The following is a 13656-nucleotide window of genomic DNA, read 5'->3' as shown; positions in this document are numbered from 1 at the left end:
GGTAAAATTTAGTTTGATTACCGCTAGTAAATAACACTGCATGCTCAATTGATCGTTTTAAAATTCAAGTTTCAAAATGGCGGCTTGGAAGGTTCGATTTTCATTAAAATGTACAGTATTTCGTGGTCTAAAATTCCTTACCCGCCCGACATACATCTATAATTCAGTTTCACCTAAGATTACAGCTAGCCAGTTGTTTTTAAACAAATATAGGTATATATCAACCAGGTTGTATTTGAGCAAAGACCAGGTCGATTCGATCAGCGGAAATGGAAGCAAGGAAGAAGTTGACAAAAGAACTGACATAGAAAGGTTGAAAGAATTGTTGTTTCGGGATAAAACATCGCCTAAAAAGAGTAATATAGGTGAAGAAGAGCTGGTGAAACAGAATACTAAAACAGGGAAATCTATTAAAGTGACCCAAATAGCAGATGTACTTTCTACTATGAGAACTTCCAAAGATCACCCCACAGAAGTTCCTGTTCATGAGGAAAAAGTCATTGAAACAACTGAACAGAATATTGATCATGATGGAAACTTGATGCAATCAGTTGATGTAAACAAGTTGAAAGATGCACTGTCTATTCTTGAACAAGACAGATCTGCTGCAAATGAAGTAATGGTAGGCCAACAGATCTCACCTGAAAGCAGGTCTGCCATCCAAGGAGCATACAACATAGAGCAGCAACAGTTTCGTGATAGAGACAAACGCAAGAAAATACCTCGAAGTTCACTTAAAAGTGGGCCTCGATTTCACATGTTTGCAAAGGTACAAGGAAACTGGCCACATGAAGATGTTACTCTGTACAAGACCATTTTCCAAGAAATGGCTGAGAAGGAAGTCAAAGACCTAGGCATGTCTGTAACAGTTCAAAGTGGTTTCCATGACTTGATGGATAACATTAATAGACAATGGTCATTTCCTATTGATAATGAAGTTTGTAAAACAGAGGAAGAAGGCATTAGTTTTGATAAACATGTATTTCTTGAACATCTCTTGCGTGACTTCCCAAAGACTGGCCACATTCGGCAGTTTATGGAACTGGTTGTAACCGGTCTTCAGCAGAATCCTCATTTGGGTGTTCAGGAAAAGTATGAACATATTGAATGGTTTAGAGACTATTTTGAGAACATGCCTGATGAACAGGGCCAACTATAATTGCACAGAGTAAATGTTGTCTGTAGTATGTATCCAGTAACTATTTTTCTCTGAACATAGTGGTTCAATTGAATTTTGCACAAATATTATTAAACTGAAACAAAAGTATAATCCGACTTAGTTAACAAAGAAGAATTTTATAATTTGTTATATACATTACGTATTTTAAGCCCAATAAGTAACAAAAAGAGAAATGTATGAGAAAACTAATTTGAAGATTCTATAAAAAATTTACATTTCGTTACATATGTTATATTTTAAGATTAAAAAGAAAACACAAAAGCAACTTTACAACAAAACGTTTTCGCTGATTTTTTCGAGCTAAAATTTATAGCACCTAATAATACTCGAACACATAGAAAACGTTTTTAAACTTGTTTAGCTTGTAAACATCGAATAGCCGTAGTTTGAAAACAAACATGGCATTGAAAAAGTAACAAAAAATTTACAACAAAAAATAAAACAAAACTATACGGAACTCCTTCTGTCCAGGTTCCTTGTAAAAAAGTAAGTTTACGCAACGTTGACACTGTTCAGCGAAGGTAGGTACGTAAAAACAAGCGAACAATCCTACTTTGCCTCAGGATTCCATCGTTTCTTCTCCTGATGAAGTTGTTGTCTTCCCTGGCTCGAGTACGTGTGCCAAGTTCGTAAGCACACATACACTCTTGCCGTCTGGGCGTAAAAAGCGCTCTATTTCAAACACTATGCGATATTCTTTCAAAATCAAGAATTTCAAAATGCGCGATACAATCGTTTGAACGTTTTCGTCTGTAAGTAACTTCGGCGGGTCGACCACATCGGGAAACATCTTTCTGACGACCAATGGCGACGATATCGCGTCCACGAAACTTGTTTCGTCGCGCAAGATGAGCGAGAACTCTATAATAAGACTCAAAGAAGCGGTGCAATTGGGATTGATACATTTCACGGTTGCACTAAAATCTGGATTATCGACAATATTTACGACATCACGTACTTCGTATCGCTTTTGACACGACACGCAAACATATTTTACGAATCGCTTAGGTTCGTCTGGCATGACAAAACTCACTGTGGCAGAGCAACAAAATTTCACAGGCACGCTTCCATCCTTTATATCTCGAATTTTGAACAAGCGATTCGCAAAGGTTATCTCTGTACGCAGTGAGTCTTCTATACGCAGTCTTTTCGTCTGGTTGGTACCTTCAGGGGATTCTACTCTGAATTTTCGTTTTAAAACCGCCTGGTTTGCAACTGATAAACAGGTTTGATCGACTATATGCGGTGAAACATCAGCATGCGATTGCGTTGTCTGTTTTGAAACACCAGATGGAACATCGACACTCTGTGCTTCCGGCGTTATCAGAAAAGTTTTAATTACTGTACATGATTTCGTTGTCGGGTTGGTACAAGCATTACCTAAAATATCGGCGAGTCGAACTTTCAAACCAAGAACAGTGCCTTTAACGGAAGAATCGGCACTTGCATCGTTCGAAATTTGTTCTCTCGTTTCATTGGGAACTGTTTCATTTATCTTTCCTTGATATGGCCCATCAGACTTATCAGCACGTGATTCCAATGCCTGGTTGCCACCTAAATCACGTGAGACACCAGCCAGCGGTGATCGCGACTTGTTGTTACTACATTTGATCTTTGCAGAGTTTGAAATATTAGATCCATTAGCACATGACACCTTTGTCTGTTCAACATGTGGAATACTTGCAGGCAGTGGTGTAGTTTCTATCACAATATTTTTTACTATCACCCGTTTCGATGCGCCAGGCCTAACAACACGCGATTTCCCATTAGCTGTAGTTTCAATTTTCTGAACGGTTGCTTTCGCCTCACGATCGTCAATTTCAGTTTTCTTTGAATTACCCCCTTCTGCTTTTCCTCGATCAGGCAAGTGTCTTCCCTAAATGCAAAATATATTTGTACAAAACAAGCTGACATCTTTATCAGTTATTGAATATTTTAGCCAGCTCAAAATAACGGCGGAGGTATAACTTCGTTAAAGGGACTGGTCAATTTCATTATTGCTCGGCTTTTGACCACTAATATACAAGAATACCCAGGATCAAATCGTATGTTTTCCGATACATTGTGTGCCGCTACAATTGTTCTAGCGTTTGCGTGTATCATTTCGAAATTGTCGTATGTTATCAGTGATGTTTTCAAATAGAAATGAAAATAGAAAATAGAAAAAAAAATTTAGGTATCATTTTGAGTCCTGTGAACCTAATTTGATTTAACAAAGTCGTAATGAGCATGACTCGTCATTTCCACATTTCGCATGCAATAGTACGGCGCATATATTATCAACATTATACAGGGTGTGGTGTCCCAAAAACCCAAAACTATTGAAATGACCCAAAACAATGCAATAGTTTTGGGACACCCTGTATATTACAACACACAAACCAAAACTGATTTGAAATATGTACAAACATTGCTAACACGGCTTACCAGTACCTTCGGTGGGGCAGTCCCTGCGTCAGGATGCTTTTGGTTAGTAACAGCGACATTAGGAGAGTCATTAGACTCTGGGGTGGGTGATGCAGGCAATGCTTTCATTCGCCGTTCTAGGATCTTGACGACATCTTCTTCATCGTCATTTAGTATCTTTACTCCCCCCTTGGATAACATTCTATCATGAAGCGCAAGGAAAGGAACCTACAATGAAGAGAATATGGGTTTGGAAACTCGATCACTCATTTCATCAAAAAGTGCCCATATTTTTTTGTAGATTTCAAAAAATATTTCCCTAAATGTCCCTAATTGACACCTCTGTACTCTAAGCCAGTTTCTACTGAATTTACCCAGAGTGTTTTTAGGCGTGTTAGAGAGTGTTAGAGAGAAGGTAATAACCAAATATTTAATTTATACCTTTTCAACAACGTCATCTTGCCTGTAGTCTTTAAGAAAAAAATGTAAGCCATGTATCAATATGTACTGTCCATTTTTACAAGTAGATTCCAGATCACAGCCAAATATATGGATCTTCACACATCGTCCTATGATTTTCCTACCCCATTTCGTTGTTTCGACAAACGCGTTGCAGCGATCGCTTAATAGACCTGCAATTAATAGTATAATATACGGTGTTGGGGTTGATACACCCAAATTCCGATGGCAAATGTACTACGGGTAAATAACCCACGAATGCGAACTGCTAATGCGGGTAAACAATGCTACAATGCAGGAAAGCGGGTAAGAATGTGGGCAATGAGTTGTACCGGGAGTGTGATTTCACCTTTGGGATCCTACTCCACACGGAGACAGTCAACTTTCTTTTTTTATCTATTTTACCCGGGGTAACCACTGCCCCACTGAGAGGTCCGGCAGGGGTTGATAAACAACAAAAAATCGAAAAAAATTAGCATAATGACAACAGCTATACCAGTAAATGTGGTTTCTCAAACCATGCGGGACCATGCATCTCCTACGCTTTATTCGCAATGAAAGAGATGGTGCAGATAAAGACCTACCATTAAAAGAAGGTTCAGTTCCGTCCCAAACGTGCAACACATTATCTGTACTATCAACGTGAATGACTTGACAGATGTAATCAAAGTATAAATCTTCAGTTAGACTAGAAACGGTAACATATTTTTTTGAATCAGCAATGCCAACTGATACAGCCCACGATCTAAGTTCTTCGACTTTTTTCTTGTCTGCCCTTGTGAATATGGGTTTAGATGAAGGTGAATATCGTGGGACAACGGGCTGGTCAGGTTGACCATCAAAAGTCATCCTGTAATAAATAATACAATCATCAGAAGATGTTTGCGAAGTTATCTATTAACAAAGACGGGCAATAAAACATCAAAATTTTACTACAGACTATATCAAGAGTGAAAAAGTAATGATAAGTTCTTGTTCCCATGTCAGGAAGATATTCGATTTTAAGTTCCCATTTGGATGCTTTATGCCTGTCGTCCAACCACCCTCGACTCCCCCCTAGGGGAGCCTAGGAACAGTCCAGTCAGCAATGTTGTGTACACTATTTCTACTGTATGTTAGAATGAAAATGTACTCACCAAGGAGAATGGTCATCATACGTTTGTCCTTGAATACAGCCTTTATACAACTTTATTCTGATTGGTAACTTGATAATATCGCCAACTTCTAAAATCAGCGGTATATGGCGTGCAGATTGTTGAAAACACATGCATCGTAGGTAGCTATCGTTACCATACAGTGTTTGGTCAACCAACTCAAAACGACAATACCAGTCAGTGCCCCTTGATTGCTTCGGTGGCGTGAAATTTTTCACAACGGCGAACACGGTGACACGACGATCAGATTTCGTGATACTCCCTAATTGTCGAGGAACTTGTCTTTCCCAATTCTCCGGCGTTAGAAAAAGTTTCTTAGAGTATGTTTTTTTACGAATGGGTTGCCTTTGTACTGGAGGTAATGCTACGGCAGCTTGACGTGATAAATGATTGGACTGTAAAGCTCCAGGAAGTGTTGTAGTTTTACTGTTTGTCTTTTCTAATTCGACTTGAGATGTTTTGGACGGTTGTGGTCTTTCTTGCGCAAATACCTCAACAGTTTTGTGGCCATCTGGCTTAGGTGTTGACTGTAATTGAGGTTCAACTTGTGAATTCGCCCTGAAGAAATTAGAATTTAACTCTTTTTAATAACTACTTTTGTTGAGAAAAATACGTGTTGCGGAATTTAGGTTAACGTATGGTTGAGTACACCAACCGTAAGTAAACAGTCATTTACATAGTATGCGCAAATATATAGTGTTATGGTCGTAAATTTTAAAGGAATTGTTATGTAAATGTTAATAGTACGTGTAGTATCATATAGCATAAGAAATGGAGGTTTTGAGGTAGCACGTAGTAGCAAAACCTATAATGTCTAACACAATAACGTAAACGGGCGCAAATGTGATTTGTAGCGGAGCGAAAACTACAGAAAAACAAGAAATGCTAAATTCTGTGAATATGATCGACTACATGTTAGGATCCCAAGAATTGTTGCCAAAATTCATCGATGCCTTAAAGGAAAAATGGAGCATGGGGCAATCCGGTCAAATCGCGTACATCACAAGCATTTCCGATTTACTTGCCTATTGCAAATTCAATCGTCCTCTTAGTGTTCTTCAAAACTTCGCAGTTACTGAAGTCTATGTAAAAAGAGCAAGGAAGTGCTTAGCGAAAGATATGAGAGCTAACTGGAAGACCTCGTTAGACGTGGAAACCCAGGAATCGCGTAGAAGCTGGGCTACCCTTTCTGAGGTTCAATGCGTTATTCCATTCCACCAACAGCGTTACGAGTCCGTTTTAGAGAAGTGTATATGTCGTGTTTTGCCTCGGTCAAACCTGCTGAGTTAACCTTCGCCACCCGACTCGTTGCATCCTACTTATTTCTAAAAGTAAAAGGTTGCTGCCCAATGACATACCAGCATCTAACTGGCTTGCTTGTTTGGAAGTGCTAGAAGCCTAGAAGAAAGGAGACTGCGAAGAGGTATGGATTTGATAGTGTCAATTTGGATGGCAAAAGTATTGAGCTTTTAGACTGAAAGTACATAACTTACGTCAGACCACTTTTTCAACCATCTTGCGATTATGTTCTTGTCAAAAGAAATGGGAAACAATTTCAACAGCTGACGAAGCTTTTGAGCGTTTCAGTTTTCGAAGTAATTGGAAAGTACATTCATCCGACGCGATACAGACAAATTATCGAGACCCACAGTTGCAAGACTCTCCTTCCCAACGAACAGAAATGGATATCAGAAGACCAAAAGCACAGCTCAAACGTTGCACGCGTGTATTATCAGAAGAAACGGTCGCGAGAAATAGCGATTAGAGGACGTGGCTGCATGCAAAAGTTGATGGAAGCAGAATGCGAAGATGACGGCAGCAAGAAGCGTGCTGACACTGTTAGTAATGGCAAGGAACTAACTGGCAGGTATCACCTCAAGTAAGCGATCTACGGCAATCTACCTCGGTAAAGTGTAATGAGAAGTTAACGAAACGACGGTTTGTTATATGTCTAGTTCATAAAATTGATAAAACTTTGCAACAGCCTTCACATAAAAATTTCTCGAGTGTCAACTTGAATTGTCTTGAAGGGCCCAGTTGACTCACGGTCTGCAGAAAATCACGGGCTACGCATACTTCTTGTACGGCCACGCCTTAACACGTTTTTGCTGTAAAATGATGTGTCATGTTCTATGCTAGGCACTTAGAGGTCATCGTAAAAACAAGTGACAAATATTTGACCGATTACGTTGTCTGGACTGAAGCTACATAAATAGCCATAAGCGCATAGCACACGTGTTTGCATTTTACTCGAAGCCAACGATTTTCGGGGTCTTGCAGTCATGTTTGTAAAACGATGTAACGTAACCACAGGCTGATAGCAAATGCGCTAACTAAGGCGAAAGGCGTTTTCCAATCGTTTCAATAATTAATGCATGAAAGGGACAATATTTTCGATTATAATCATCCTCATCCATTTTTATTATTATTATTAATAGAAGCTAGTGCATAATTAACATTTGGGTTTTCATAAAACTGCAATAAATTAAGACAAAGTTTTTTTGGACCAGCTTTGTATGACATGCTATTTGCAATTGCTCCAAGTCTTAAATTGAATTTTAATAGATCTATCCACCTTGTATAGGACAATGGATCTATTGACCAGTCACAAGATTAAGTATGAACAGCCAGAACAGGTCTATTACTACCTGGCTAAACTAATCAAAATTCAAGCAAGACTTTACTCATCAAGCTCTTAACCCCAGCCTCAACAGTTAATCAATGCTACTTAAAGGGCATACTAAGGGCTGTTAACATGATCCCAATTAACGGGGATTCAACAAAGTGCAAGATGACTTTGAGGTAATTGGAATGAGCATATATCATGATCCTGGAAATCATGTAATCACCCCAACAATAGCATGTGCATGTCATAAAGACTTATTTGTACTTCAAAGTCATCTCAAGCTTCATTGAATCTCAGCTAACCAGGATCATGTAAACAGTCTTTAAAAGTGAATAATGCTTAGGTAGGCAACTTTAGCTAAAGGTTATAAAGTAGCTACATAAACAAATGCAAAAATGACCTGGAAATCCGAAAAACATGGTTACTTAATTTGCTAGCAGAATTTGCCTACCTTAGCATTATTTATATGCCCAGGATGATAAACGGTGATGGCACCACAGTCACTGGTAACTCGTTTTTTTAGCCAGTAAATGACATTTTCACCATTGCATATATCAGCATAGCAAAATGATTTCTAGCAGCCAGTGTGGAAAGTTTGTGTTGTACAACTTAGATATCAGGCATGCAATTTTCATGTCTGCTATATATTTACTAGTAGCTATTTTAAATCTGGGTTGCGTCAGTCAGGTTTCCAGGGGGGCCCGTTGTTGACACTATTTAATTTCTGGAGATCAAGAAGTTAGAAACTAAGCATATGCAATATTGAAACATAATGAAATATGCTTTGGCATTAGCAATAAATATAAAATAAACTCCAAGCACACTTTTTAAACAAACTGTATAAATTATAAAGTGATAAAGTCAGAATACCTCCGCAGCAAATCCAGGTCGAAGTCGTCAAATGAACACTGCGCACAGTCAGCCATTAATACACCATAAAGCCGGATTAGAATCCCAATTTTTTAAAACACGAAAATAATATGATTGTCAACGATTTCTTACACTTAAACATACATATATATGATATGATATATACTACCAATCATGCTGCCATTTCGTCGGCCATATTGGAATGTAAAAAATGACTGCTCGGGAACACTGAGCTTTAAAATTCTGGACAAACATAATTATCTTGACCTCTGGCATAAATATATAAATATTCACTCTCTGAGTCTCCTACAGCGGTCTAGCTAGCTAAGGTCTACCGGGCTCATGTGAACATCCCCTAATTTTCCATTATTCGCCCTGAGCAGTGGCGTAGCCCTAGGAAGCACAATAATTGGAGGAGGGGCATATATGAAATTCAGGTTTACACCATTGGGGACAGATACAGCTGGCAGACATCCATGTGTCTACATTCAATAAGATTACCTTCAATAGCCAATGGGGCATCTATGTTTAGAAGCAACTAGTCAATTTTGGTCAAATACACAATAAAACAGTACTTTAGGGATAACTAGTGTCCCCAGTTGAGATTTTCTGTCAAAGAATCACGAAAACGAACCACGATCAAAAACATATTTGGAAAACGAATAAAATTTTAAATATTTCACTATTCAATTAGCCAGATAGTTGTATTGATTGTATTGATTTCGTATATTGCAAACTCAAGCAACATCAGGCCAAAAATTATTATTACGAACACGCTTGCGTTCTTCTGAGGCATTATTCCCCCAATAGACCTCTCTTTACTTTGCAATACTTTGTACCACTTTTTTCCTGGAAACCTCTGTTTTTGAAAATCGTTGTGTACAAATATGTACACTGAATAACTTTTATTAAATATAGTTCATCATCAGTTTCGGCTTTTTGAGGACCTATAAAGACAATAGCAAAAAAAACTTTAGAGCTATCCTCTTCTCTACATGTCAATTTTGCATGTGTTTTACCTATCGATCATATAACCTTCCATCATCACTAACATTCCCCACCTTACAACCCCTTATTTGCATAGCAAGATGCCTTTTGAATGTGTATATTGGAATAAAATAAACTGTCCATTAATTGGATGCTACCATTAAAGTAATGAATGTTAATAAAATAGTAGGAACATGGGCTTATTTTATAGCACTTTGAACACAAATATTTATTTGTATTATTTGGATTATTTATTTGTGGGTGTTCTCTCTCTAGCAAGTGTTGATAAAGTGCCAGGAAGGGTAAAGTAGAGGGGGGGGGGGGTTGTGATATGATCCAAGTGTTTTGGGTCATTATTGGTGCAAATGTTTTATTAATATGCCCAGAATTGGAGTGCTGTATCATTAGCTCAAAATAGTCTTCCATAAGTAAACCACTTCATTGATTGGATAGAGGGTGGATTGGATTAAGGCAATCTATATACTGTTTTACCTATAAAAAATGATGTAACTGTATTCAATAAGTCACATACCAAAATGAATATATTCGACCAGGCAATCTAATACAGTATTTTGCCATGTTTTGTCTTCTCTGGATTATTTGCTTGTTGTCAGTAACTCTTTTATTAAATTCACAAAATCTTCTGTACACTCTTGGAAACCCGTAATACTAGAAATAAAATTGGAAGTCCCTAATTTTTATGGACTAGTACTATGTTGGCATTGTGGCAAGTTGTTACCTCAAACTAAACCTTTAAAGCTTGGCATTCACTTTTCGACTCGACATGATTACAAAAAGACATGACATACAACAAGACACAAACACTTAACAACAATTGGAAAGAAAAACATTGCCAATATCCCCTTACTTTCAGTGCTGATCTACATTAGCACGTATTGCACTTAAACAATATCAAACCATTTTGGACCTATGTAACTGGTTGCAATGCTTTTCTTCACTCTCACTCTTACCAACACCAACATAGGCCACTTGTTAACATGCAGAAAGCCGACAATTTGTAATAAATGTGAGACTGTGAGTTCATTCAAATTTTTGAATAGGCATCAAATCATCAAACGTTTTTAAGCTCTACTAGGGTCCACGTTTCTGTAGAATATTACCTGTGATTGCATAACCACTTGACGATACAAAAATTTAGCAAGTGAGGCAATTTAGAAGAATGCATGCATGATTAATTAACTTGCGTAAAATAAACAATGAAAATAAAACAAAATAACATTGCCTGGCTTAATTTGGACATATTTAACTGTTGTGCTAACTCTTTAAATGCCATAAGGTAATATGACAACATAAAACTTTAAGCTGATATTGAAATACGGCATTTTAACATATCGAATCATTAGGTAAACGTGTTGTTCTTTATAGAACAAGATGTACTTCACTTACCCGAACTACGGCATATGCCGAAGCTTTCTTTGCTACCGCTAATGCAATGAGAGCAACGACCTTATCCATTACAAGCATTGTTACTGAACTGTCCTCGACTTAAACATGAATATTTGAGAAAATTTTACAAGAATTTAAATGAAAACAAGAGTTTATACAAAACTATCCACTCGGCGACTTCAAGCATGGTTTTAAATCAGTAAGTTGAGACCGCGATGTAAGTAGAAAATTTACCCGTGCAGTACTTCACGTAAGCATAAGTCAGAGTATGTAAATTAAGTGTACCAGGCACTGATCTGGTACCAGGAGATTTGATGCATTTTTTCCCTTTTAGCATTTTTTTCCGCCCTGCGTTTGCCGTTTTATTTATAACTCTCTTATAAACTATGATCGCCATCTACGGCTTTGTGACACGACGTAAGTCGTAACTTACCCACAAAACCGGTATGTTCGACCTTCACTACTTTTTTATCGAGTTAGTTTGACTGATCCATTCGTGCAAGTCGCATCAGTCTGGATACGCCCCTACTACAAAGCACACTGTCCTTCGAAAATCTAAAATCTGAAAAACAGCATTGAACACGACTTGCAGCTCTTTCCGTACCAAACACTCCTGACTCTCCAGTCTCCTGTTGCTGTTGATTTGCAAATGCGAAGAAACTATCGATGGTACTTGACTGGAAGTCAAATCGTCGAACCAACCGGTTTATTCGTTTTTAGCAAGTTTAAATGTTATAATCTCTATTTGGAAGGCTTTTTTATCAGACGCGTAACTCGAAATAGCACGTCTGCTACATCTTGAATTTCAGCAATGCTGATGGCAGAGGACCATTTAGGCATTATGTAAACTACTGGTACGCCAGTAGCCCAGAAATCAATGTTACTCTCTTAAAATAAAGCATGTAGATAGCAGACGTGCAAATTCGAGACATGCGACTGATTACGAAGACTGATTCGAGATATATGCGAAGTATCACCACATGATAGTACATTTCCGTTATCGGCGCTATGGAGCGTGACGTCTTTGGGAGGGGGGTGGGTGATGAGTAAGAGACTTTTTGGCAGAATTCCCAAACAAAAAATAACAATGGCTCTCACAGTTTTGGGTTTGATTTCCTGCTTCTTTGCTACAATTTTCGTCGGCTGTTTTGGATTGGTTTTTGCCTTTATGATATATTTGTATTATATTCACAAAATCAACGATCATTTACCTGGACCACCGCGTTCGAGTTTCATATGGGGTCATCTGCCTGATTTGTGGAAGTACAAACAAGAAACAGGTAGAACGAGGGGCGAATTTCTACTTCAAAAGCGTCTGGAATACGGCCCATTATTCGTTTTATTCTTTTTCATACGCCGATTGTATACCTGGGTGACTCAAACTATTTGCGACATGTTTTTATCAGCAACCATAAGAGCCTGTGTAAATCGTCGGCTTTCTATCATAAAATGGGTTTTATTTTTGGCGAGAGGGGTGCTGGTTATGGACTAGTAACCAATACGGACGAAGCTTCATGGCGAAAACGACGGCAAATTATGAACCCAGCTTTCCATCGGAGTTGCCTAAAAGATTTCATAAGCAAGTTTAATGATGTTTGTGATAGGTTTTTGTCGCACATGAACAAAATTGTTGATAGTGCTAAGCCAACCAGTATGGTTCAGGAATTTGCAAATGTTACATTGGAAGTTATCAGCCAAGTGTCATTTAATTTTAATACTCATGCTATTGAAGACCCAGAATCACCATTTGCAGAAGCAATTCGGCACTACCTTAGAGGAGTGCAGGCCAATGCAGAGATTCCCCTCAACCCTACCATGTTGGCAATATTTCAGTTCAAGCCATTTCAAAATGCTACCAAAAGAATGCAAATTAAAGTAGCACAGTTTCTTAGAAGATTTGCCTTAGATTGTGTCACAACTCGAATGAGAGACATTGCAAATAACAGCATAGTCCCTAATGATTTGTTAAGCATTTTGATTAAAGATGGTAGTTTGTCACTGGATGAAGTAATTGATGAATTCTTGACTGTATTTATTGCTGGACAGGAAACAACAGCAAACTCATTGTCATTCACCCTGTATGAAATCATTAGAAATCCACATGTTGAGGCAAAGCTTCTAAATGAGATTAACAAAGTGTTGGATGGGCGAGATAATGTTGAGTTTGATGATTTGGCCAAACTAAAGTATCTTGGTCAAGTTTTAAATGAAGGTTTAAGAAAGTATCCTGTAGCACCAGCACCTTCAAGAACTTTAGTAAAAGATATTACAGTTGGAGGGTATCATATTCCCAAAAGGAAATGGAATTCATAGTCATCAATATTTTTTCTCAATGAATCCTAAAATATGCAGAATCCAGAAGTTTTCGACCCAGAACGTTTTTCCAATGACAATATAGAAAGCATTCCAAATTTTAGCCTCACATTTTTCCCTTTTTCTTTTGGACCTCATAGTTGCATTGGACAGACCTTTGCAAAGTTTGAGTCAAAAGTTATCCTTGTAAAATTGTTGCAAAAGTTTAAATTCAGACTAATGCCTGATCAGACTGGTAGGATGTTGGCCAGACT

The 13656-nt window shown here is 38.0% G+C and overlaps 2 protein-coding genes across 5 annotated transcripts; one reads left to right on the top strand and one right to left on the bottom strand.

Moving 5' to 3' along the window:
• The first annotated feature begins 76 nt into the window (after window positions 1-76).
• Window positions 77-1321, top strand: LOC114523336 (28S ribosomal protein S31, mitochondrial-like). The gene has a single exon (XM_028544227.1). The coding sequence runs from the start codon at window positions 77-79 to the stop codon at window positions 1157-1159; it is 1083 nt and encodes a 360-aa protein (XP_028400028.1). The 3' UTR covers window positions 1160-1321.
• Window positions 1322-1357: 36 nt separating this feature from the next.
• On the bottom strand, window positions 1358-8875 carry LOC114523325. Of its 4 annotated transcripts, XM_028544213.1 has the most exons (7): window positions 8696-8875; window positions 5182-5757; window positions 4630-4895; window positions 4028-4218; window positions 3608-3814; window positions 2251-3056; window positions 2079-2207 (listed from the first exon to the last, which is right to left on the bottom strand). In XM_028544213.1, exons 1-7 carry the CDS (start codon window positions 8749-8751, stop codon window positions 2174-2176), a joined length of 2136 nt encoding a protein of 711 aa, XP_028400014.1. In that variant the 5' UTR covers window positions 8752-8875; the 3' UTR covers window positions 2079-2173. The 4 variants fall into 4 exon arrangements, with proteins under 4 accessions (XP_028400011.1, XP_028400012.1, XP_028400013.1 ...); XM_028544210.1 differs by having other exon boundaries at window positions 1358-3056; XM_028544211.1 differs by having other exon boundaries at window positions 1358-3056; window positions 3614-3814.
• Window positions 8876-13656: the final 4781 nt, after the last annotated feature.

This window comes from Dendronephthya gigantea, unplaced genomic scaffold (assembly GCF_004324835.1).
Source record: "Dendronephthya gigantea isolate DGI-Jeju-01 unplaced genomic scaffold, DenGig_1.0 000027F, whole genome shotgun sequence".
Taxonomy (NCBI): domain Eukaryota; kingdom Metazoa; phylum Cnidaria; class Anthozoa; order Malacalcyonacea; family Nephtheidae; genus Dendronephthya; species Dendronephthya gigantea.
Note: the sequence above shows the minus strand (reverse complement) of the source record. Positions and strands in the feature narration are given on the sequence as shown.